The following is a 27,869-nucleotide window of genomic DNA, read 5'->3' as shown; positions in this document are numbered from 1 at the left end:
CTGTGCGCACACATCAAAAGTTAAAAATAATGTAAAAACCCTAGATTATATCCACACATATAAACATTTTTATTCACAATTAAGCTACTTATCTTTGTTAAACTGTCAAAAATTGTGGCAAAAATATAATATTTCTATAATTACTAAAGGTGCTGCCTTAGCAAACAGCTCTTTGAGCTATAGTTACAGCCTAATGCAAGAATTTACACAGCACTCCTGTAAGGATTTAAGATAATGTTGAATAATAATGTCTGCTTTTGATCCATTTTTATAAACAATTTTGAATATACATGTTTGTATGGACAACAGTTTCCTTACAACTATACTGTAGCTATAAGCAAAATAATGAAACAATATAAAGATTAATAGCTATTAGAGATTGTATATTATATGCATTGTTTTTGGTGATTCAGAAATGTGTTTACATGGTATTTTCATTACATTGAACCAAATAAATTAATAATAATAAAAAATAACAATTCACAGAATTATTTTTTCTAAAAAATACAATTTTATTTCAAATAAATGTTATGTAATCATAACAACAAACACAACATTAGGTGTACAGTAAACACTTTCTAAAAAGTAACATTTAGAGTGCACGCACTTTAACTGCAGCCTTATTAAGACTAAGATAAAAACATTTCCCTATATATTTGAAGCCCTTCCCAAATCTAGCTGTTAAAATTTCTCCCACCAAAAGCTACAATAGTTTCCCAGCACAGACGTTAGGGTCTAGCCACGCTGGGCTGATTGATAGAGCAAAGGATAGAGGAGAAATAAAAAATAAACAGTCAGATCTCAAATGTACAAACGTTTCCTACAGAATCTTTTAAGGCAGCCTTATAGTGCGGTTGTTATAAATTAAACTCACACTCAATTGAACACCACAGCGATTGTCTTACCCCATAAGTGAACAAGACTTGGTCCGCTGTACGTTAAGTGCTTTTCTTGAGAACTCAGTACAATTGTCCACTAAAATATATTTATATAGTCCTGTCAATCAGGGCTTAAAATAATTTAAACAAAATAATATATTTTTTAAAAATATCATTGCACGTTGAATACATTTTTTGATTCAAATCTGCTTCACCTCAATGGGGATGCCAAAATGTGGTCCATCGCATATATATTATGTATTTCTCCAGATATATTATATAAAAAACTATACACTATTATATTGTTACTGTTTCCAGGAGGATCCCCCATTGAACCTCTTTTCACACGAGGTACACATCTCCATTTATTTCTGGAGAAGTACAGAAAATGTGTAAACCGCAGTTGTACAATGCAATGTGGCACATGAAAGAGGACATCTGTCAATGTCCTGAACATCCATTTGAAAAAGAAAAAACAACTGAAGCTCATAAAAATAACAGCAGACAATATACAAAAATACTTTTCACAGTTGCTATAGTGACAAAAACTGAGGGGTAATGTACATCAGACACCGATTAAGATTTTATCAGAAGGACATTGATTAGCTTAATAAATGTGCACATGCCTTTTAAAAGCTAATGTCCACTGTACAGAAATTAACCCCCAACGCTGAAACATTACAGTCATGAAAACGTGTGTGTGTGTGTGTGTGTGTACATCAGTTTTTCATTGTTCCTGGTGTGAAGGGGGTACAGTGACATCACTAGGCTCAGACTCTCCCATGTGCAGGTCTGGCAGTTCTTCTTCAGTCAGTATCTCTGTTAATCCCTCACAGCCAACACATGCCTGTACAACAGCCACCCATCCACACACACACACACACACACACACAAAATGCATACATTAATAAGTGCTTAGACAAGTCCTTACTGTAAACTAATATCAAAGTCAGTCCTATGTTAGCCGCTACAAATGTACAGTTTTTAAATACTTTGCTGAAAACTCCAAAACAATAAGACACTTTTATATGGGTCCAGATGATTCTACAATGAGATGAAATTCGTATTTTTAAACACAGCCACACACAGAGAAAGCCATTATTAATATTTATGTGATCATTTTCCAACCGTATTTAAACAGTTACTGTGCCTTTAAGATGGATTATGTAAATTAATTCTGATTGGCTGTACATCATTCTGTGCATCATTCAAACCTCAGTTCTGCCAGAAATGTACTGAACGTGCTGTTACGTGTAAATAGAAATCCATAAGGACATCTGAAATATAAACTATTTTCAAAATACACTTTTTAAAGGTATGAGCATAGGTTTTCTCAGAATTAAACTCAGTGCCTGATTTGACCATAAAGAGTGTCATTCATCATTTGTAACTAGTGATTAGAAATGCCATCATCTCTATTTTAACAGATATATATATATAAAAGCTAATTTTACATCATCTTTCCACATGTTAAAAAGCACACAGGCTACTGACGTAAACAAACATGTTCTTCTCGTTGTTAGCCTGTGTGATGTTTTGGCTATGAGTATCTGGGTTTAACGTAAAATGTCCATTTGATTGTAAGCTTTTTGGATTCTCACCTTGACGTCAATGGCTTTTGGCAGCCCTCCTCTTCTCATCCAGGGATGTACCTCAGCCAGTTCTCTTTTCTGCTCCTCAGAGAACCGTGGCTGACTCTTCTGCATGTGCCTCAGCTTCTCACGATCCTCCCGCAGCACTCGCTGGATATCACTGAAGAGACACAGGTTTCGTTACGGATATTTTCAAAAACACATTCATTCACACACAAGCTCAAATAGATACATCAGTGGACAGACTGAAAAATGTTTCATGCAACACACAAACACAGATTTCCACACAAATCAGATGTCAAACAAAGTGCTTTTTTTACACAATTAAACATGGACTGATTTTATTTTGGCATACATGTTATATTTTTTCTAACAGTCCTACGAAAAGCAACCTGGTTCTCCCTTTTGGACAAAACAGTGAAACAACTGTAAACGCTTGCTTTTAATACTAAAATATGAGGAGAAAAAAAACGAGCTGGTTTTTATGCTAGATTCGAGGGTGGGGCATGTTTTCTCCTCTCTCCTCCCACTCACCGAGAAGGCAGCTGGTACGTCATCATAACAGACTCGTCTACATCGGCTGTGAGGAGCCACAGAGGATCCTGTAGTACATACTTCATAAGGCTCTCACTTTCCTCCACCTCCATGGGCGCTGGAACGCCACCGTCCGACCCCTTAGCTTTATGAGACTTCTGTGAAGAGTCCACACTGCCGAAATAGTTGCTGCTGTTATTACTGGTGTGGCTGCTCCCTGAGAAAGAGACAAAGAAATAGTTATGCTACTTTGCAGTAAATTGCCTGATTGACTGAACTGATGAAGCAAAAACAATGCAAAAACATGCAGGATTACAGAATCCAAACAGCTGGTACACACCTGTTCCACTGGCAGATCCACCGCTGGCAGAAGTCCCGCAAGCAGAATTTCCAAAGCCGTTAGAACCAGAGCCCATGGAGCCTGATGTGGCAGAACCTGTCCCAGAGCGAGAGTCCTCCAGCAGGAGAATGTCCAGCAGGTCACTAGACGATGAGAGAGCATCACAGTGGTAACCATCACCTGTGGAAGTGTCATTCTGAAATAAAAACACAGAGTAGAAATTAGGATTAATAAATTAATAAATTATAATGGATACAGACATTGGTCCAGCATTCATTTATCAGTGCATCGCTACTTATTGCACGCACTCAAACATCTTGTATAAGTGTGAGGGTCTGCATGCAGTCTTTTGCCATATATCAGGTGCCATATTATGGAAATGACACTGAAGTGTAACAATATAGATTTATTATACTGTGGCAGCCTTCAATTCTAATGAAAGGTGAAAAAAAGAAATGAGCTGAAGTATCACTTCAGATAAAAAAAGTTGTTCAAAACCCATGACACACAGTCCAGGTCATAGGTCATAGGTCATAGGTTTGATACAAAATCACCACATGAAAAAAACCTTTTTTAAAATATTACAAAGCAAACCAAAGGTAAACAGTTGCTTTGCTCTTAAAAGATGGCAACAAAATCAGAAGTAGGAGAGGAGCAGTAAGGGAGGAGTCTGTCACATGATGGGCCTACCTCTTCGCTGGGACACCTGAGTTTAGAGATAACTTTGTCCCATGAAAAAACCTCTCCATCATTCTCTCGGACCCAGGACAACTGGGGCCATTGTTGGGGTGGGACCAAAGGAATCCCCTGCCCGTGATAGGCCCCTACTGGACCAGTTGAAAAGACTGACAGCTAAAAGGTGTAAGGGACACAGGGGTTAGCATTTGACTACATTTTAGAATTTTTACTGAAAGACTCAACCCATTTTCAATGGTTTTACAACAGTTTCTCATTTCACTTTGGTTCTCATTACACATTTAAGATGTGCCCATATAATGACATTTGTATTCAATAGTGTCCCAAATGCAGTATTTAACAAAAGGGAAAAGCCTGTAAAGGCTGCTTTTTTTTCATGCTAATGACGTTTTTCTGATTAAGCTTGGGAGAACACTGCCATCTGGTGGCGAGGCTGCGTGATTACAGGTGGGAAGAAGTGCGAATGAGAAAAGATTGGAGACAGATTGAAAACAAGAAAGGAAAGCGAAACAGGTTCAATCTCAAATGGCTCCCTACTCCCTGCATCGTGCATTATACAGTTTTAAACAAGTTGCCTAGACCCTCTTTCATTGCTAATCAAAACAGCCATAATATTTCCCTTCCTTTGACGTTCCCCTTCTGGTTGCAGGTGGATTATCTAATGTCTTGCTTAAATTTTCAGGGACATAACTGCAAATTAATCAAAAGAAGACATGGAACTGTATTCTGCAGCAGTCTAATAGGGAGCCATGTGGATTTAAGCCAAAGACACACAGAAAAGTTTGGGAAATAATACCTGTTTTTTGTCATTCTTGCTCTGAGTGCCTGTATTCCCTCCTTTCTCCACAGCACTCGCACAGTTCCCCTGGGCTCCAGAAGAGGGTGCTGAGCTGTCCTGTCTCTCCACTGACCGCTGAGTTTCCTCCAGTTGAAGCAGGTTGAGTTGCAGAGGTGAACTACACCGAGACTGAAAAAGCGGTGGAGATGATTGATCCCGTCCGCCCATAGATTGAGGAGTGGAGCACCGTGACTGTCCCTCCCTCAGTTCTGGCTCTGAGGGCTTTGGTGGGGTCTCCGTGAGTGTGAAGGGGAAGGGCTGAGTGGAGAAAGGTGTGGGTTGGGTGAAGGGATTTTGTGTAGTGAACTGAGTCTGTAAAGGGAATGAGGTCTGAGGCTGGAATGGTGCTTGTGGAGGGCAAACAGTCTGTGGGGGAAATGATGGCTGGGCAGTGAAAGTCCCCTGCTCGGGGTAAAAAGGCTGCCGGGGGGCACCCCCTAACTGTGGGAACATATAATTTGGCAGCACCAGTGCCACCATGGGCGTCACTAGAGGGGCTGAAAATGGGGGCTGGATGGGTTGCATGGAGCAGCGAGGGTCCTGGCTGCCGCCAAATCCTGAAAGTGTGGCATCCACCCTGGGGGCCATTGTGTTGGCCCCTGGGTAAACCTGGAGTGGGTATGCAGGCATCACAGCTGGGTAGGCGATGGGGTAAGTGGACTGTGAGGTTTCTGAAGGAGACCATGAAGTTTGGTTCAGGCCCTGTAGCTCTTGTCTAGACAGCTGTTTCCTTTGTGAGACAGTGCTGTCTGACGACTCGTTTTGTTTGACTCTCTTGGACTTTGTCTTTTTGTTGCGGGCCCCTCTTCGAGCAGAGGGTTCTGTGACCCCCGCTTGCTTTCCTACACGAGGCGGTCCAGCTGTAGAGAGAAGGAGGGTTGTGAGGGGAAACAGACAGAACTTTCTTAGTGTTACATATGGGGGTAACTGCAAAATAAAATATCCTTTTTTATACTTTCTTTTTTTTGTAACCAATGCCATGGTTTCCAGTTTTATTGGAAACTATCTACTCATTGTACACTTTAGGGCAAAAATGTGGTACGCTACAAAGTTAAATCAGAATGAATCTTAATAGTCTTTCTTTACTCATTATCTGTCTTGGGAAATTATATTCTGGCAAGCTAACATCTAACAGCCAACATGCAATTCCGTTTGTGGTTGAGTCAGCGCTTACGTTGCCAGGCTTGCACTTCACCCACTCCTACTCTTTCACTGCTACGTGGGCTGGCAATGGACTTATTTGGTCTTCACTGATACACTGACATTTAATTCAAGCAATTCATGACTTTTGGTAAAAACTGCTTTTGTGAACAGGAATTTCATAAAGTTGAACTCTGAAGTTAAACTTGAACATTTGACTGAACTGTCCTCACCGCGAAGTCGTTTTACATACCATCAGATGTAACGTGTCCTTTCTGCCTCTCCAGGTAGAGGGAGCAGTCTGCTTTGAAGGCATGAACTCCCCTCAACTCTCTGAAGCGGTTCAGGAAGGCCTGCTCCTCTTTCTGAGTGTGGGCTGCCAGCACCTGCTTGGTTAGACCCAGTTTCTTATAGGCCTCTCGCTCCTGGCTTGGAGGGGACACCGCAGCAGGGGGCACGGCTGCAGTAGGACCGTCTGCTGTCTCTCCAACACTTGGGCCGTCCTCAATTATCTCTGTGTGCAGAAAAATAGGACCATGTTCATACGACATCAAGGGATGTTTTGTGTGTTTAGAGAATGAGATGATAGAACATGGTAGGCACAGAGCTTAAAAATATGGCTGTTAAGTGTATAAAGGACATGCTATAATATCTAAAACCATAAAAAACCTTAGTTAGACTAATTTCCTTCACACATTATTTTATTAGGTCCTTTATCAGGTTAAAAGCTACAATCTGCTGGTTCTTTCAGTGTAATTTGGTTAAACTGTCCACGTATCTCTGGCTTTCCTATTGTAGATAAGCTAATAAGGCTTAATGATCAGGCTACCTGACTCTGGTTGGAGTTTCTTGTCCCCCACATGTACAATGGTGCTGCTGTAACTGCACTGGCTGGTGATGGATACCACACTTTCAGCTTTACTGGGCAGAGCCAGAGGCGTCAGTGAACTGCTCACCACCCCTGAGTTGGACGGCTTTTTCGTTACATCCAGAGAGGACAGGCCTGTTTGAGGCTTCAAGTGCCCAGAATCTGAAAGTCAGTCCAAGAGAAGTAGAATAAATCTATAAAAATGTATCAAATGTATTAAATGCATTTTGTAATGCTATCAGAACTGCTCATGATTATCACTTACATAATGTTTATTTCGAGCCCCACAAGATTACAGTCTCAGATTGTTTACAGGAGAGCAGTAATTACTTGATTTTTTTACACTAAAAACACCTGAACCAACAGACCTATTTTACCTGAAAGTTGTGTTTACATCTTGGTATGTATTTTTTTTTTACCTTCAGCCACCTGCATTGAGTTTTCAGCAGCCTTCTGCTTGTCCTCGTCTGAGTTAGAGGAAGTGGTGTTGGAGGACGACTGACACTTCCTTTTCACTGTGATGGGCACATTGCAGCTCTCTAGATACCTACAAGAGCAAAAGCAAAAAAAAAAAAAAATCAAAGTTGTGACTCTTCCTGTCTTTGAAGCTAAAGGTTAGAACATGTATCTTCACATGAAGTGGTCACCACATGGTTTCAAACTGCCACCAGTGCAATTCTTTAGAATAGCTTAACATGCTTGGAGGAGTTAGATCAGCTAGAATCTTGTAAAGTGGTGGAAGGTCATCCTCTTGGACCCCTAGCCAGATACTCACTCAGTTCACTTTGGAGAAAATCAATGAAAACCTTGCTGTATAGGTAAATCATACAGATGTATTTGTATAGTTTAGCGCATGTTGTACCTGATGACGCTGTCCAGACAGCTGATCTGCTGGTAGGAGTAGACAGTCTGGTCTTTAAAAGGGAGCTCCTCCTGTACACTGGTCTGCTGCTCGTCCACACTCTCCCTCCAGTTGACTGGGTACGCTGAGTCTTTGGGCCGAACCGCTGGACTCTTCTGCAGTACCTCTGCTAAAGTAAAGAGAGATGTATTCACACTCTGGGCTATAATCCCACTCATGTATTCTCACTCCTACACACATTCACAAGCAGCTGCTTAAAAGTGCACGATAACCTGCCCAAACTAAATTTCCCTCTCACATAAACATGTTGGTACCTATGGAAAATAATCAAACCTCCAGAGTAAAAACAGTGTTATTGCTGAATGTAAATAAATGCCAGCATTAAATCATTTACATTTGCAGATTTAATACTGTGCTCTGCAGCAGAAACCAGTTTGTACAGGGGATTACATTTGTACTTACTGCCTGAGTTCTTTTTGGACTGCTGCTCCTGGTTTTTCTGCATATGAACACCTTTACAGATCTCTTGAAATGTTCTCTGTGGAAAGACACAAAACACATTGTGATTATTTACCAACATTCATTCATTCATTCATTCTGTAGCCAACCTGGTATTATCAGACATAAGGCAGGAACACACCCAGGACACGGCTAATTTCAACATAAAATTATACATTTCCAATGATTATATCAAAAGTAAAAAATGTATCCATGTTTATAATTTAAAAACAAGAAACAAAAATCATTACAATCAATATACAATATAAATAACTGCTGTAGATTTCGGTTCATTTAGAAACAAAAACTAAATAGGGCCCTTTGAAGGACTGGCGCCCCCTCCTGGATGTATTCCCGCCTTGCGCCCAATGATTCCAGGTAGGCTCTGGACCCACCCTCAATTGGATAAGCGGTTACAGATAATGGATGGATGGAAACTAAAAAGGATACAACAAATTGCTGTGTTTTATTTCTATTTTGAGCTTATTTTCATGGTTTCAAATTTGTGGGATAGGACTGGTCATCACCACGGCATGCTGACACATTTACAGGAACAACGATGGAACAAAGGTGCGTATTTTGTGAGTATGTGTAAGAGCTAAAGACTTGAATAAAGTAAATGAATAAAATAAATATAAACTAAATCAAGAAAAAAAATTATTATTTTATTATTAAGTTGTGTTACAGATGTGTATCCGGCGGTGCTCATGTGACTCACAGGTTTGGCTCTGCTGCCCTCCTCATCCTCTGCTCGTGGACGTGTTCCATTAGCATTGCTCTCACTGGACGAGGCCATGCTCATCAGGTGATCGTTACTGCCCAAACTTCCATAGCCACTCGAGCCATTATTATGTACTGGCTACAAACAAGGAAATACAGATAATGGTGTTAGTTTCTGACATTTTTCAACGTAAAGTGTCTCTAGTCTCTAGTCTTCATAACGGTGCATCATCTTTCTGTGTTAACTGACCTGTAGGAGGAGCCGATGAATCTGCTCAGTGATTTCCTGGATGTCTGAGTCCATTATTTTGCCATCTGCTGTCGCTGGTGCTGCAAACACATCCTCATTCACTGGACCCCTGAGAGATTAAAGAAACACAATACATCCCACCAATCAACACATTGATTAAACAAGTTAGAAAGCTATTCTCAGCCCTAAAAAAATCACTGCCCAGTTATCTTCAAACAAAGGAACAATGGCAATTTATTAATTATTCATTATATATTCTGAGAAAACTAAAGACCAGAATACATCTAACCAAACCAAAGCACTGCAGAGATGAACAGAAATGTTATTATAAAGATAGTCAACCTGTAGATATAAGTATCTTCTACATTGGTTTTGCCATGTAACAGATATTTCAGAAAGCCAAAATAACCTAAGGCCATGTAACAAACTGAATTACACATCTACCACTGGATGAAGGATTAATTAGGCCAAAAAAATCAGAGGACACATCTGATTCATCTAACAGATCACACACGTACATGCGAACTTTGTGTCGTCCAATGACGAAGGACACTTTGCGGCTCCAGGGGTTGACAAAGCTGGACCAGCTGGTGTCTATGGTGACGTACTCGCCGTTCCGTGTACAGAACCGGATGGAGGAGTGGTCAAATGGCTGTCCAGCGTACTGCAGGACTGCAGAAGCAAGAAAAAGCTAATGAAGGCTAGATGCAAAACAGCAAAGTGCTTATGGACACTTTGGTAAAAGTAAAGTAGCAGCTTCCCAATGGATGGCAGCACATTTTTAGTTGATACTCGAGCCTCTTTTACATTTTATCCATTTTTAAGTCATAAAAAGCTTTTGTAACTAAAATGAAAGGTGCTAGAATATTGTAATAAGTTAGCACTTAATTTTAGGTGTTTGATTATTATTAATAACAATATTAACACATGGAGAAGATGAACACTCACTCTTCTTGTGAATCCCGAGCATGATTTGTCGATCATTTGGATGCAGATGTAGAAGCACTGGAGTGCCAATAAGATCCTGTGGCAAGTATCCTAGCAACGGGACAGCCCTTAGAGGGAGACAAAAGTTCATTTTGAAGACATAATTACTTCCAGAATGATGCTACAACATCATAATGTAAATGCTATAATTTCAAATCAACTACTTCTTACTGTGGAGTTTACTACATTTTTAAGAGTACTGATGATACCGATAACACACACAGAAAAACACATTTACATTCCTTAATTTCTGAAGCAGGGGAGCTGGATAAACAAAATATCAAATCAAAAGCTCTCACCTCTCATCAACATCCTGAAACACACAGTTGGGAGTGTGTGTGGTGGTGAAGATGCGTTTGTCAGTGGGGATTCTTGGAGCTGAAAAATGAAACAACTAGATGTTAATTCTGGTCACAGTAACACATACCATTTGCAGTCTTTGGGCAAATATTTTAATTTAAGTGGAGCGCTTGCTGTAAGTAAAGGTTGACTGGAATCTGGTGGTGTTTATTGGTTGATTATGCAGGTTTGAAATTTTGAATGTAAAAATGTAAACGTGAAAACATAAATGTAAATGAGATTTCAGACATGTTTACTGACCTTCATATCCTGAGTGCACTCTTTCAGCCAGCAGGAGGCAGCAGAACTGATCCTCAGTGTGTTCCATATCCTGCACCTTCATGAGGTAGGGTGTCATCCGGAATGGGTAATACTGCAAATCTCCCTCACACTCTTTACCACCACTGACACAGAGAACACAGGAGGGTTAGAAATACAGACACACACACACTGAATATTTGGGGTCATCCAGCTTTACAAAATATTTTTCATGTACAAGCACGTTTCTTTTATTTGGTAACTCATTAAATAAACTGCTCCAGAGAAGAGCTCAATATTGGACCTATCCATTACATTTTATCCCCTTGTTGTGATGTTAGTGCTCATCTGCAAATCATTACAACACCAAAGGTATTTCAAAATGTGTTTGTAATAGTAGTTGGTCCAGAAAAGTGTCAAACATTTAGAGGAAAAAAGTATATGCATTTTCAAGCACTCATCTTATTTATATAAAAATGTACTGAGTCAAGACCCTATTGTAACTATTCTAATTTGGAACAGTTCTAATCATTGCAACTTAATTTTGTCAGTACATCACCTCTGGGGGGCAGTGTAGAGACACGGCACCGTGTCCATAACAATGATGGGCACATTAGGATTTTAGTATTATGTTTTACTCAAAATACTTCTAAACTAATTACACTAAACATTCACGCATACGTGTACTCCACGCTGCATGTCCAAAGGTATTCAGACACCATATTGTCTACTTTAAGGTGCACTGACAAATACACACCTTGTGTCCCATTGTCAACAGAATGATTAGGTGTGGAGTTTCTAGATCTTGAATTATTATCCACAATTATGACATGACCTCACTATCTAACACTCTTGTGGCTGAATGCAATTAAACCCTCACAGCAGTGTTCCCCCATTTAGTGTACAGTCTTTTCTGAGCTCAATTTTAAGACCTTTAATATTGTAAAAATTTTAGATGTGAAAGTGTTTACAAACTTTGACATGCACTGTATGTATACATACATATAATGAACACTCACCTGATACGGCAAAAGAAGGACTTCTCCTGCATGCAGTCAGAAGGGGAGGATTCTTAATGCGGAAAAGAAAGAAACAAGTTGTTAATTCAACAGGGAGTAGAAAACATGAGCCAACCCTATTCAAAAGGGAGATCTGGTCACTATAGAGAGTTTATTCTGGTCACAGCTGTCTGAGGCCAGTTAACAGACCCAACAATCCAGGGACGGAGCAGACAGAATAAAATGAATATATAATGTACCCTTGCTGTACCTTATTTAATGAATAAGTTAAAGGGGAAGCAATGTAAATTCACGAGTGCATATAGGTCTTAAATGATTGCTGTAGCTGTATTTTTTCATGGAAAATATGACTTTTCCATCCCTGCCTACAGTTACAGGCAATATTTGGAAACACCAGATTAAAATGAATATTTTGTGGATTAAGAGAAAATAAGTCGACCCTTTTTTATAGGAAACTTAAATCTGAGATAAATATCTCTTTCACACACACACACAGACATTTAGAACATTAAACAAATCCGGTTCCGGAACCAAGTACATTTTTGGCTCTGCATGTCTCTGTGTTCTAAAAATGACTTCACTCCAGCAATTGAAGCAATAGTTGGCTTTGGAAGTGAGAGAACTGTGTGGGAATGACGCACTCATGTGCAGTGGGAATTGGAAATCCCAGAGAATGAATCAACACTAATGTGGGCTGATGTGTGAAGCGCTTGTGAGGTTGTATTTGGCATGGGTTTTGTGAATGAGCATCTGTGCATTTTTATGTACATTATTTTATATATATATATCATGCCCTGTGAGCATTTCAAATATATGAATCAATCACAGATACCCACATGTATGACAATATTTGTCAATATTGATTCATTCATTCATTCATTATCTGTAACCCTTATCCAGTTAAGGGTCACGGTGGGTCCAGAGCCTACCTGGAATCATTGGGCGCAAGGCAGGAATACACCCTGGAGGGGGCGCCAGTCCTTCACAGGGCAACACACACACACTCACACTTTTGAGTCGCCAATCCACCAACCAACATGTGTTTTTTGGACTGTGGGAGGAAACCGGAGCACCCGGAGGAAACCCACACAGACACAGGGAGAACACAACAACTCCTCACAGACAGTCACCCGGAGCGGGAATTGAACCCACAACCTCCAGGAGCCCACAAGCCCCTGGAGCTACCTGCCACCGTGCCGCCCCTTTTGTCAATATTATGTCTTTATTTATGCTTATCAGCTTCTTGAGAGCTACACTTCCTTTCAGAACCACAATTTAATTGCCTCGACAGTGGAAGGACAGTCAGAAATATGAGTATTTTAAGACTTTTAGGGAAAAAGTGTCAGTGGAGTACACAAAGGTAAGATGTTTTAAGGCTCAAAATAATTCTATTGTGAGAATATATTTGGATCACATCTTGGAGTCAGTTCATTATCCGAGTGTTATATGGTAATGTGTATTATGTGGGGGTGTGTGTTGTGGATGGTACCTGCGCCGGTGCACATGCTCCAGGAGGGCAGTCTGTAGGGAGTGGTGAAGCTGTAGAACACACTGACATCCTGTGGTGTGAGGAACTCCACAAACTTGGCGTTCTTGAACACATCTCGCTTGCAGTTGAGGATTGACGCTGCCTGATCTGAGATGTAAACAATCTTTCCTGTGATCAGGGACACGGCCACAGCAAAGATATCCTACACACAGCCAGAGTTAGGGGTCAGTAACACTCCTGGAGTTGAGGAATTCAGAACGGATGAAAACAGCAATAGGGTACACTGTGAACTCACTGTGTTCTTGAGAGTATACTCTGAAGTGATGCTGTCGATCTCTTCTATCGTATATGAAGATACATCTAGGCCAGATGGCTGGCTGTCATTGATCATCAGCAGCTGGTAATATTCCTCATTAGCTAAAACATAAAGTGACAGAATTAATCACAATTTGAACTAGTTAAAGCTCCCTGCTTAAAATAATGACATCATGCTGACAGACATTACCTGTTTATAGGCAACGGTGTGTTTGTGGGTGATTTGTTTTTGGGTTGAGTTCCTGCTGATTATTCTCATGTGCGGATCATGTTTGAAAGTTTGTAATTGTCCTTAGTTTTGAATCTAATGTAATTTAATACTGTAGTGTTTTTTATGTATTGGATTACTCAGTGATGCCTTATCAGATTTGTCACATGAGCATGTTGTGGTTGGATAGATTAGTTCCTGCATATTGTTGTGATATGTGGACCATGGCTGTAAGAGATAACGATTCAGAGTTATGATGTCAAGCCTCATGGGTTCCATAATTTGATATTATTTGTATATGTTTTGTTAAGAAGCTTGAACGTGCCAAGATTCCTAATAGTGGTCATGTGCCTGAAGTACAATGCCAAGGTACAGAACAATGCAGCTTTCAAATCAAGGATAAGCAAGCTGTATTTAATCTGTCTGAAGTGAAGCTAGCCATATCCATGGAGTGAAAAAGCTCAAGGTTGAAGCGTGCGACTTACCTTCAACCTGTTTTACGCAGCGCAGAGCATATTTCAGGGTGTTCAGTGTTGTTGATTTGCTGCCCTTGTTCCTCTTCTCTGCCGGCAAATGGCGCTTCAGTTCCTTGAGTGTTTTAATCAGCTCTTTCTGTGTCTTTGCTTTGGCAGATTCTTCACTACTGCAGGTGCACAGAACACAACAACATGTCAGTGCAAAAGCTCATTAGAAAACAAGGCAGGCCACTCTCATTAAGAAAAACTGCATGCACTTTAATAGTGATGACAGGGAACAAAGATATCAAGGTACATTTTCTAAATTCAAAATCAAAGATTGTGATGAGTGCACCTTACAATTATTGTTATAACAAATATATAATATATAATACATTATTGTAATAAATAAGAGAGAGAGAGAGCTACACACTCAAAAAACATTGGTACAGGGGCAAAATGAGTGTTCAAACCTGCAGCCACTGGTGGAGGGGTTGTCCTGTTCAGAACTAGCGCTCAGCAAACTGAAGGCATTGGAACTGCTTGGAGGTGAGGGACTGTGGGAATTGGAGCTGCAGGAAAAACATGAAACAAAATATGTGTCATATATTATGTTATGGCAAAAAACATAATTCTAAATTGGCACAATATAAAACCTGCACCACCAAATCCCATCATTCATTTCATGTAATATAAACCAAATTAACTCGCATATGCCTGGAATGTCTATTTATTAAGCCAGATGATGATAAAGCCAATTCATTTCATAGTTCTGTTCAGGGCGCTGGGAAACAAACCTGCTTGCAACTAGACCAACCCTTTGCTTTTTACCACTGAAAAGAAATACATCTCAATCCAAGTTATGCCATCTGTTCCCTCAATAGTAGGTTGTCCCTGATGCCCAAAAGTCTGAGATTTGGGGGGCCATATATAGAAGAATCACTGCTATCTTACAGCTTCGTTCTGATTATTAGAAAGATTATTTTTTCCTCCTTGGCCTACTGAGAAACCTACTGCTCCATTAGGAACCCTGTATGAAACATTAATTTTAAAGGTGATATATCTGACATTCTGACATTAGATGCTGTGCTATTGCACTAACATTTCAGACCAAAACAAATGCTTCATATTCCCTTCCCTTCAGCTATTCAGCTTCTTTACTTTACTCAGTCATTCATTTTGTCTCGCTCATTTTCAAAGTAAGAATATAATTTTGGGTAGGTCTAGGTCTACTGATGTTGTCCAGCTGTAATTTAGATGATAGAAAACAGTGGGGTGTAGGTTAATCTGTGGTAATTAAATAACCATTTGTGTTGATTTCTTTGTATGCTTTGGAACAATGTACTGCTGCAAGGTTTGTCCCTGGCCTAGTTTAATCTTTTTGGCAGACTAAGGAGTAACCATTGGTTCCTTTTCTGTATAAACATTTTGCCAAGTGGTTTTGGTGCCTCGGGTGAAATCGACTTCCTTTAATTGTTACCTTTTTATCTTATTTTAATTCTGAGTTAAAATAACAGAGTAAACTTTTATTCAGCCGGAGTCGTTACAAGGTTATGCTGCAGTCATTTTCATGATTTCTTCAGTAATGAGTCCTGAATAACTACCTGAATTGCTATTACTGTGGAGAGGAAGGGGAAAAGAAACACATTTGCTTGATGTGTCTGAAATTACCAGGCAGAGAAGAAGGGAATGAAAACAGAAGAAATGAACATAAGTGGTTCACTGTTAATTCGTGTACTTCAATATTTGCACAGTGTGGTTTCAGTCTCATTTAGTTATCAAACTAAATATTTAATCAGTTATTCTTGCGCCATGCCTCAAAATGCTTATTCTTAATTTTAATAACATTGCTACATTAAAGATAAGTTGTCCTTGGTGATCCCCACTGTCTTCAGGACTGTGAGCATATGACAAGCTGGCACTTAGAAGTATTAGAGGATTTCACTACTACAGCTAACTCTCTGTGTGTGTGTGCGCATGTGTCTGGGCCATCGTGGTGCTCTCTCAGATTAGAGCAGTAAGCATTAGAGAAAGCCCCTATCCAGGTGCAGGTGACATTTTAGGCTCCTCGAAGGCCACATGTGTGTGTATAAATAGTTCCCAAAGGAGCTTAGAATAGAAAACACAGCCAAAAATAGTATCTCTAAGTAGTTAGTGTGAGCTAATTATATAAACTAAACCTGTCTTGAGCCAGCTGGGAGTGTGTCTGTATGCTATTGATACAGTAGGTTAATGTTGTAGGCTAATTCAATCTGGAGATAAGTTGTTAAGTTCTGTCCTGCTGCTGCATCGGAGCTAACTTTAGTGCAGAGTCTTCACAAACTAAGGATAAGGAAAGGTCAAAACTTCTCAGACAGTAGCTCAACACTGGCCCTAAGCAAGAACACAGAACCTGCCATTTACAGCTTCTTCGTGTCACTTAAGAGTTCCTTTGGCTAAACACTCATCATTTCCGGGAGATAATTAAGGGTTTTCACTGAGGACAAGTGAAGTTCAGTACAATAGACAGTGCTGTAAGTAAGTACAGTCTGCATATTGTCCTTTTAATGAGCAGGATGAAGTCTTTAGGTTGGAAATAAAGGGTCTCTGTCAGCCACTGGAAATTAGGAAATTAAGGTGAGGTCAAGATAGAATTCTCACTTTTTAAAAGCATAGCTTTATCACCCAGTACACCTGATGGACACTAGCATCTACATTTCAGCTTATTAAAAGGGATATATCAAACCAAGACATCTAGTGAAGTCCTTTAGTGGGTGGTTTTAGAGCACCCTTATACCCTGTAGTGTACCTAAATTCATTGTCATGGAAGCAACAAGGACCACATCTAAAAAGCAAGTTTTGACCTCTGCCACATGCTTCACACAACTTAAAGAAATTACCCTGAGTGCTATGCATCATGGTCAATCAGCATCTCTCTAGCCTCTCTTTCAACATGAGGGAAAGGCTAGTTTGGGGTTTTTCATACACTTTTAAACAGCTGTGCAACGGATTAACACAATTATATATCTATTGTATATTTTTATAAATGATCTCTTACACTCTCAACAGAACGCCTCAGTTGTACAGAGACAAAAACACGAATATGAAGAACAGACTGTGGAGGAAAAGAGCAGGCTGCACCCAGCTCCTGTACTCATACACAAACAGCACGTTGGCATGGAAATATGTCAGATTGCGTGGGCAGGAAAAGTTTTCCATCTGACCCTGGGAGGCATCAGTCAATTGGAGATTAAAGAGGATTTCAATGGGTTTTTTTTTTCATCTGATCAACACTTATTACTCCTGACTTGTGTATTTTAGAAATGAACATACACAAACTTATTTAATAAAATGATAATGGGTCACTGCTGATAGACACAATCAGTCTCTCTTAGAGAATCAGAGTGTAGTCATTTCCTTAATTGACCAAATTATCAATTTAAACAATGACACCAATTGTGAATTTGTTTCTAATTAGAGAATTTGGTTTGGTAAGATGTTAAAATGATCAACAAGGATTAAACATAGCCTGCAGTTAGCATTCTCATGCTAGTATGTATCCCTTCAAAATGTGAGTTTCCCCATTTACCACGACTGGGCAAGCATTCTTATTCTCTGAAGTTCTGGTAAAGACCGAATTTCACAATTATAATGGGACAGATATAGAAAAAACATTTTTAAATAGCAAAAAAAAGAAGAGCATCTATTATTATACCTTTCGGTAGTTTCAAAAAGCAGGACCAAGCTAGAGCTCTCCAAAGACTCATCAAGACAAAGTGGAGACGAAGAGAACACAGACAAACAGCAACTGTTGCTGACATGTTTGGAGAATGCACTGTCTCTGACTGAGCTGAGTGTGCGTCATGTGGCATGGCAGGTGACTATTACCTCAGTCCAATAGCCACAAGGCTACAATTAATGTCCAGCTCCTTTTCTACCCGATTAAACATGTCGTGAATTGATTACAAAGACTTAAAAGAGGGTACACAAGTATTTCTAAAGGACGTCATCCCTGGATGTTTAAGTCATTTGCCACTTTCATGAATTACTGCTATCCAAATAAAAACGGGTTTCGCACATACAGTGTCCTTTCAATGAAAGCCAATGTAAAAAGACTTTCCAGTCATTTTGGAGCAATTCTATTGGTCCATTCATCATGAAAGCATCATGTAACAGTTGCTGTTTACAAATGATTTAATTAACTCAAAATCTACAAAAAATGTAGATACATGTTAGGTACATGTATATTACACACTCAAGTAACTTAACTGTTTTAACTGTTTATAAACTCAGTAGCTATAATGTTATTACCTCTTGTTGCTCCCTGAGGATTCTAAAATGGCTGAATCCTTGCTGTTGCCATTGGAACTTCCAGTCGACTCGTTGCCATGCGACTCGTTTCCATGTGATTCGTGGCCGTGAGATTCGTTGCCGTGAGATTCTGTCCCGCTTCCGCTGGACCCACTGCTCTTCATCTCCACATCGTCATGCAAAGAGTGTGCCATCTTGCGGTCACTGTGGGGTGATGCTGGAGGGTCCTGACTGCTACTGTCACTACCCTCTGAAGCTAAGCCAAGCTCCCCACCCTCTGCAAAACCACTGATTTGGTGAAGTGTTGCCATGGAACCACGGCCGTTTGCTTGGTCCTGCCCCTCCAGAGAAGAGAACAGGTATGGTTTAGAGTTGGAGTCTTCAGACATCAATTGCTTGCACTGTTGTAAGGGACGAGACAATTACCCCATCTTCCAAATGGGGTTGTAATGGGAGGAAATCAAATTAATCCCAGATGTCCTTTAAGAAAGCACAAAGAAACAAACACAAAAACATGAGTCACATACAAAAGGCCTGAGCAAGAGTTCAAACTACAGAGAAAAAAATACAGCAGACTTCACGGGCCAGTTTTTTGGCCATTTTTTTTAAATAAAAGTGTAAATAAAACATATAATTAAATCTAATTTACAAAAACTAACAAAATTATGTAGTTTAAGGCAGGTGTTTGATGACCTAGCCACATTGGCTGGAAAATGCTATATGGTAGCAATAAGATAGTATTGTTGTAGTGTAAAAGAAACAGCAGACATAAATTGGCATTAGCTGATGAACAACGTCATGCAAATTGTGAAAATTTTGGTCAAATCATTGCTATCTAAAGAGATCCAAATCTATATAATGCTCTATTGTGCACCTAAGCTAGCACAGTGCTGTTTCACCTAGAGATTCCAAGCTTTCAAAACCGAATATGACCCATAAATCAAACAAATATTTTGCACACAGCAACAATATCAAAGTCTGTAAAATCTTTAAAATGAGCAAAATCTGTTTAAGTTGGATGTAAAATATTGAGAAAAACTGTCTACAAAGATTTAAGTATATAAGTTCAAAGCTTGATCTTAAAGGGCAGTGTCTGTCTGGTGCCCTTCTTAAAACAGAAGCTCGCAGAGATCGAACATCAAAGTTAGCTGGTTTTAGCCTAGCTCCTGGCAATGGTCTCGAGGCTAGCCTCTGCTCTGTCTGCTCAAGGACCACCATCTGGGTCTTCAAAGGTGTCCAACCCTGTGGTCATGTCCCTGCAGCTGTGTAGTCTGCCCTTTGGCTTTGTTGGATGCCTCTCCACAGGTTCTGCTGGCTTGTAGGCCAAACAGATTTCACTTTTCATCTCCCAGGGACTCTGCTATGCCTTTTCAAAGAATTCTCCTTGCTCTGTTCTCCCACTATAGACATTAAAAGACAGCTGCTTTAGACGGGGTCTGCTCGGCTGAATTTTGGGGTTTCCATGAAAATTATCTGATTTAAGATGCAGCAACAAGACCTACCTGTCTCAATAACACCTTCACAGCTAATTCTAATGCAATGAACAGGATACATATAGGTCAGCAATGCAAGAGGAAGCCTTAAAACTTAACTTTTGAGTTTCTGCCAATGGCTGCACCTGATTCCCTTTAATAGTCTACTACAGTGGCCTAGTGATAGGATTAGCTGATCTCAAAGTAACCAGAATAACCAGGTCTTTGCACTGAACAGATTTAATCCACCAAGGTTTCCTGGCCAGGACCCAAGCTCAGACAAATTAAGGAAAGACACCTTCAGTGAAGATGCAGAGGCTTAGTACTAGGCTTGCTGACAGCGCAAACGGAAGCTACAAATCCAACTGTGTGACAAAGGGACTGGAGTACCATGTTCAAAAGTGTCAAAACTTTTGCAGAGGCTTTTTTCTGAACACATGAAGCTTTGTAAATAGGCTATAAATAATGCCCTAAGAACCTTACTTTTAAATCAAGGTCAGTATGATGTAAAAAACATATCAAAAGTCATGATAGCCATTTAGTTCGCCTCAACTTCTGGGGCAGATTCAGACATGCTCCAGTTTTGCTGATTCTCCTTGGATACAGTGGAAACAGTGATCAGAGGAAAACAGCCAGACTCTAGTAAATTACACAACAATTACACACCCTTAGAAACAGCCCTTGAAACAACAAATGACTAACTCATCCTGGAGCTTGTTCGCGTGAACAGAACATAATTTATTTTGGGGTAAATCACTGTGGCTTTAGCAGTTCAAAGAATATGCCAAGGGATTAAGGGAAGAACTGAATATGTCCCTGGCAAAAAGTCAGAGTAACCTAGTAACCTACAGGACCAAGACACAACTGAAACATATGTGGCATCAAGATCCTTAAACTGCACTCCTCAAAGGCCATAGCAATTCATAGTTAAATCAGTCTCATAAAAATGTCACTAAAACCTCACGTTACACACAGATACTATAAACTCTTGCTCTGGTGCTGAAAGTAGTATTGCTTATACAGCTAAATAACCAGAGGCATGACTCAGACTGGAAGTGTGTTACAGGAACTGCATTTCATATATAATTCCTCTGATACAAATGTTATGACTGTTGTGTATTGCTTAAGGTAAGCGTAATCTGATAATATAATCATCTAGCCACAACAAATCAGAGGCTTTGATGTTTCTGTGACTTGTGTCACAAGACCATATGAAATTGCCAGTCTTAGGCAGCTCCATTTCTGTGTAGCATCAGTGTTTTAATGCTATTTCTGCTATCTTAACTAGGGATAGGAGTTGTGAGGCAATGTTCAAACAAACAAAGATATAATGTAAAAACTAGGATTAGACATGGGACTCATGGTAAACTCTCAATTAAAGCCCAATCACCAAATATTAATTGGATAATTATATGGATTTTATATATAATTACTCATTAATTCATCTTTTGTAACCGTTACATCTTGTTCAGGGTTGTGGTGGGTCCAAAGCCTACCAGAAATCATTGGCAGGAACACAGCCTGCATTGGACACAACCAGCCCATCACTGGGCATCATACAATCACTCACACCTATGGACACCTTTACATATCCACCTACCAACATGTGACTGTGGGAGGAAACCAGCACCCAGAGGTAACACATGTAGATACAGGGAGAAAACCCAAATCTTTTCACAAGCACTGACCCAGGCAGAAATTGAACCCACAACCCAAGGAACCTATAGGAAAAGACTATTAATACCACTCTCCATTTCCCCCCAAGTAATCACAGACTTAGCATGTTTATTTCTTCACAACATTGGTTTAAATGATTGATATAAAAAAGTGCCCTTGTATGTGGCCTTCAAAAAATATATGGGGGTCCTTAGACCTTTAGCAGCCAACAAGCTAATTCTGTAGTGACTGCTTACTGAAGGTCAATATGGAGGAACAAAGCGGCTAAACAGATTTATAAGCAGCACAACTACTGCTTAAAGCGATAACTGCTTAAAGAAATCAAATAAAGGTTTGCACTGTGCGTGTGTCACAAAGCTCTTTCTTTCATTCTAATTTAAACTGTTAAAATGTGGTCACATTAAAATGTCATTTAGGGAAGTGTTACATCATTATGATAATTGATGACATCATAATATGATTTTCTGAGTATGTGCAATGCCAATGAACAACGGCAGGATAAACACTGAGTATGGTGATATTCATTAACTCCACAGCTACAAGTAGGTGACCAGATCTCAGTCTTTCTCACAGTAGTGTTCAGATATTTAGTGCAAGGCCTTCAATAAAGAGCAGAGGCTTGAGTGGTTTATTTTTAAATGAAGAAGAAATCTTTGGTGAGCATTTGCTTACAAACATTTGGACAATAAGGTTTGGACAATAAGTCTAGCTGTTTTAAACTATCAAGTAACTAATAAACCAACAGAAGGTCATTCATTTCATGTGTCATTGTTTACTATCAACCTAATACTCCTGCCAATCAAACAAGCAGAGTGTTTTATAACTAAGTACCAAGTTGGCATTTATGTAATTGAAAGCGGAGCCATAATCTGAGCACACTGATACACTCCACTTCCTGCATTTATATAAGCACTTGCATAATTTCAATGTAAGATCAGACAAGAAACTGAACTGTCCTGAACTCAACTAATTATTCATTTACTGAAAGGCCATTACTCCAAAGAACTTGTGTTGTCATAAAGCATAGTTCTTAAGCATGTGCCATATACAAATCATATTCTTGCCAATGAGAACACATTGCATCGGTACACTCTGAGAAAATCTGTCACTGTGGTGGTACCCTCATGTGTGCATCTCCAGTAAAGCTGATGGGAACATCAAACACATTGCGATACATATATCCTCTCACCAGGTCAGCCACAGGTTATTTTATATCTGCTGTATGACTGTTTGTCTACGTCCAGCTTTTACACAACTACATATTTGCTTCTTTTTGTAACTGAGGTTTATTTAATCCTCCTTGACCACACAGGTTATGAAACATTTCATAGAGTACATCTTCAGTCACAAGGAGGTTACATGGACAGTGTTCCTTCCTCAAGCATCTTATCCATCACATTGGTGAAGTGAAACTGCACTAAAACAGGAATCGGACCAAACTTTAAAGCAGAATTACAACATCATGTCAATTAGGGTTTTTTAATTAAATTGATATTGGGGACATATTACCAACAACAAACCTATAACAACAAAAATGGCCACTACTGAGAGGCATCTATTTCAAACACGCTCCCTCAGACCTCTCTCATCAAACCTCTAAGGACTAGTGTAGTATTTTGGTTCTAAGAGTTTCCAATAAGCCTGAGCCAAGTAAACAGCCTCTGAATAACTGTCTCTGGAATGTAGTATTCTTACACTCCTGAGCCTTTAAATCAGGTGCTGATTACTTCTTCTGCTGTAACAGGAACTCCTGTTCTGAGGCTCCTTTTCATTGTACCCTTACTCTAGAAATCTAAAGAGCTGATGAAATCAAATTTTCTATTTCAATTTTTCTATTTTACATTTCTAAACTGGACCTGATGATGTAATTAGCTTATAGTTAAGGAGAGATTCTCTCAGCAGGTGTTATCACCAAATTACAACACCATCAGAGATGGTTAAATCATCATCAAAGTTAATATTAATACATTCAAGTGTGAAACGATCATACAACACATCCGCTCTCTTTATAGGTCATGCGAAAACAAGGGCAAAATACTGAATACTGCCCCTTGTGGAGCATTTGAGTGTAAGAATATGGGACATGTTGCTGGAAAGTGGGTGTGTTTAGTCTAAACTCATGTCTCAAAACACTGAAATGAATCTCATGCCTGTCTCTATGTGCGTCATTGCTCTTTTTTCTTTTTTCCACGCCTTGCATTGTGGAATGCTAGAACACAGCAACCAACCCAGCGAAGACTGCCAAATCTACTCCCAGAGCACGCCTCCATACCAACATCTAGTGACCATCCACCCACGTCGACCCTCTCAAAGCAATGGAGCAATGAACCACATATTGACATATGAGCCTTAAAATAGATCATTAGATTATCAAAATATTACCATAGTCCAAAAGATCATGAAAATGGAAACAGGTTAAAACCTTTGTTACACTTCTATAGATTAAGAACAACTCATCAAATAAGCCTGGATTTATATGTGGTTAAAGTTACTATTTATATAATTTATTTATTAAGATACAGAAGGCAGAAAAGTGAATTGATGCTAAATTAATTTCAAAAACACAGGCATGCAGTTTGTGTGCTCAGTACATTAATGCCAGATTAAGGTATTTGGAGCACCTCAACTAGGACTAGGTCAGTTTTAATAACTAGCTCACAAGTGTCAAGACACAAACACACACACACTGACACACACACACAACCATTGTGTCATCAAATACACACAATACACCTATAGAAATGCCTACAAAATGGTAAAAAAAAATGCCTCATCACCCAACAGGACTCAAATTCTATTTATTTAAAGGAGAGTTCTACCAAGTTTTCTGTTCAAAGCAAAGTTGCTTCTTTTCAACTGATCACAATTTCACCATTCTCTAAAGTGCATATGAATATCTGTAGCTTCACTGCTAATATCTGATTGTAAATAAAATCGACCTGATTTTAAACTTTGGATAATAATTTATGAAATTCACAATGCATCATTCATTCATTCATTATCTGTAACCCTTATCCAGTTCAGGGTCACGGTGGGTCCAGAGCCTACCTGGAATCATTGGGCGCAAGGTGGGAATACACCCTGGAGGGGGCGCCGGTCCTTCACAGGGCAACACACACACTCATGCATTCACTCACACCTACGGACACTTTTGAGTCGCCAATCCACCTACCAATGTGTGTTTTTGGAGTGTGTGAGGAAACCAGAGCATCCGGAGGAAACCCACGCAGACACAGGGAGAACACACCACACTCCTCACAGACAGGAGTTATTTTATTTATTATTTTTTAGCTGACCATCATTTATATTAACGCAAAATATTATTAACCAGTCCTTGCTACTGATGACATGCCTTTTGCATTGTTACTGAATAGCAGTCAAATATAAAAATAAAACCTTGTATTACTTTCACTTATAGTGTGATCTATTGCAGTGAAGTCCACCTCCAGGAATGAATACATTAAAATTTCAGAAGTTACAAGTTTGACTTGTTTTCAGTAGTAAACCTGACTCAGGGGAGTTCGTTTAGTCTGGAAGGTTAGCGTGGGGGTGTGTCAGTATCAGGAGGCTGTAGCAATATGCTTTGGGTAAACAAAGTACTACTACAGTTAATTATATAAATAATGAATGCTCTTACATATGCATTACAGTGGGCGAAGGGCATTTTTTATTTTCATTTTCCTTCTTAGACTAATCAGAAAGTACTATTTTTTATTGCTAAATATTTTAGTAAAGCACAAATAATAATAGTCTAAATATGATGCTGGGAATTTAAAAGACTAATAATAGCTCGTGTCATACACTATTTTAAAATGGTTCTTTAAGGGTTTTTTAAACAAAGCAATTATTCTTGTTCAAAACATGAGTTCTGTGCACTGAGACTGGCGTGCGATTAATCATTCTATAACAAACAGGATATTGTCACAAAACCAAGAGCTTTTTTTAAACATACAAAACACATACTCCATTGAGTTTAACAATTTTATCAATATTCTAGTGATAACAGTTCCACATAGAACTTGTGGTTCTTAACAGAAGCTTCACTTTACTAAAGAACCCTCGGGGTACTCACTTTTTTAACAGTGAGGGTTAACCACCTCAAGCACAGTGAAGAAGAATTCAGATAAGTATTTATTTCTGTTTTGACATTAATGGCTATAATTAACTAAAACAACAAGATATCTTACATTGTAATAATATAATAAGCTGTATAATAACAGATGTCATACAGGACTTTATTCAACAACAAATTATAACATGCTTTCCTAAATAAATATTGAGAAAAATCCCCCTTTCCCTTGAACTTGCTTCAGTCTTCAACGGTCACGTAGGCAACAGCATTACTCAGTTTCTTAGTTGTTCACTCGGTGTTTATTTTCTGCTCTTAATAACAGAGCTTGTGCAGCACAGTGCTAAATTCAGTAACAGCCAAATCTTATGAAAAAACCCTCATAAGTGTGGGCAGGTCCAATACTAGACCAGTGACCGGCATTGACCCACAGCTCCGTGACACAGTTATGCAATGAGCGGTTTTAAACTTGCAGTTAAACACGTTACTGAGAGTTTATATAAAGCCAACATTTTCCACAATGGGTTTACGCTGTTAGACTGAGGAGAAGAGGGTCTCACTTTGCTAAAATAACGTCTGTTTTGAGTATATTTTACCTCAGACATCACACATAACCGTCAATGGAATTCCGCTGTTATACAACCGTTGAACAACTGAACTAACAGCTCAGAGTGTATAAACTACATTAAAAGAACATAAAACCTACCTCAGCAGGACCTTTCCTTGTGTAGAATAACGTGTCCGAGTGGATACTTTGATTCCAGAAACGGTTTGAGATAATATTCCTGTCTTTCTTATCCTCGGTATTGGGGCTGACACACTGCACTCGCTTTCAGCTCAGTGTTGTCTTCACTCTGTTGCCCTGAATCTTCGCCGTTCAGTATGACCTCAATTCAGGCCCCACCCCTTATCATCACCGCGTCCAATCAACCCCTGCTACTTCCTGTTCATTTACATATGGAAGGCGCGGCCTCGGCGGAACTCGCGCTGCCATTGGACAATCGCGCCGCCAGTCTCTTTACATAAGGCCGGTTACGCCTCACGTGGAGCCCCATGGCCAGTGACGGAGTGCGGCGCGTGTGGACAAATCAGTGAACGGGGCAGCGTGTGCTGAACAGAGCGGCGCCGAGGAGCGGAGTGGTTGGACCAGGCAAGTGTGTGTTATACAAACGAGTTATACAAACGCGTGTGTAAGTCACTGTGGTCTCACACATTGAAAAGCGCACGGTCGTCGTAGTCATATAATCAGAAGCACATGCGTCCATAGATAACACCCTTTTGTTGAACGTTGTGCTACGTTTTCTCATTAGGACTTTTTAAGAAGACAGTGCTAAGGAATGGGGGTTATTTTTTAGGTTAAAGACTGAAATAACTTTCTAAATGTGTTCCCACCAACCCTTATAATAAAATCTGAGGTGATATTAACTTCTCATAATATTTTTTCTGACATATTAACTTCTCTGAGGACAGTTTTGCCACATCAAGTATTTAAACACCTGCTTATTTTTCGTGCTTTAATGAATTGTTTGCCCAGCCTTTGCTGCAGTAGGCTAACTTCAGTGAGGGTTTGATGGCATTCAGCCTTGAGAACATTAGTGAAGTCATGTGCCATAAAGGTGGGGCAGTCTGATATTTAGCCCTATGGCTGACACTTGCTACAGCACATGGTGAGCCCCACTCTATTTGTCATTATTTTATGGAGATTATACAAGCTGTTTCTTGAATTTGCTCATAAAATAGGGCCCTTTTGGACAAGGTCTACATGGGGTACGATGAATAAAAGACAATGTTATTCAATGCTCCGTACATTTAGTCCTTATATGCAACTCATTTGCAAAAACAGCATGCTTTGGTTTCAGTGTTTCTGTGATGTCCCCATGTCATCTGCCCGTGTATCTCAATTAAGCTCTGTGTATTCATGCTGAAGAGGAGTGTTTCAGACCATTCAGCTTTTTAAATGTGGCAAAAAAAACAGGGCTGCTCATCAGAACAGAGGTCATTTTTATATACCACTCCCACTCTTAAAGTCACAGTAAAATAATACAGTCTATTTAATCTTAAGGGATAAATAGGGT

The 27,869-nt window shown here is 39.5% G+C and overlaps 1 protein-coding gene across 2 annotated transcripts; it reads right to left on the bottom strand.

Annotated features, from left to right (window-relative positions):
• Positions 1-540: 540 nt before the first annotated feature.
• On the bottom strand, positions 541-26,640 carry LOC136679785 (period circadian protein homolog 2-like). 2 transcript variants are annotated; one of them, XM_066658462.1, is made up of 23 exons: positions 26,501-26,640; positions 18,577-19,056; positions 14,760-14,858; positions 14,317-14,474; positions 13,604-13,725; positions 13,309-13,510; positions 11,820-11,871; positions 10,804-10,946; positions 10,503-10,581; positions 10,165-10,271; positions 9,735-9,888; positions 9,217-9,325; positions 8,965-9,105; positions 8,211-8,286; positions 7,749-7,914; positions 7,306-7,433; positions 6,848-7,048; positions 6,272-6,532; positions 4,837-5,738; positions 3,345-3,540; positions 3,005-3,221; positions 2,480-2,630; positions 541-1,725 (listed from the first exon to the last, which is right to left on the bottom strand). In XM_066658462.1, exons 2-23 carry the CDS (start codon positions 18,963-18,965, stop codon positions 1,606-1,608), a joined length of 4,173 nt encoding a protein of 1,390 aa, XP_066514559.1. In that variant the 5' UTR covers positions 18,966-19,056; positions 26,501-26,640; the 3' UTR covers positions 541-1,605. The 2 variants fall into 2 exon arrangements, with proteins under 2 accessions (XP_066514559.1, XP_066514558.1); XM_066658461.1 differs by lacking the exons at positions 14,760-14,858; positions 18,577-19,056; positions 26,501-26,640 and having other exon boundaries at positions 7,749-7,917; positions 14,317-14,450.
• Positions 26,641-27,869: the final 1,229 nt, after the last annotated feature.

The sequence above is a fragment of the Hoplias malabaricus genome, chromosome Y, assembly GCF_029633855.1.
Source record: "Hoplias malabaricus isolate fHopMal1 chromosome Y, fHopMal1.hap1, whole genome shotgun sequence".
Taxonomy (NCBI): domain Eukaryota; kingdom Metazoa; phylum Chordata; class Actinopteri; order Characiformes; family Erythrinidae; genus Hoplias; species Hoplias malabaricus.
This window is presented reverse-complemented; position numbering and strand designations above follow the sequence as displayed.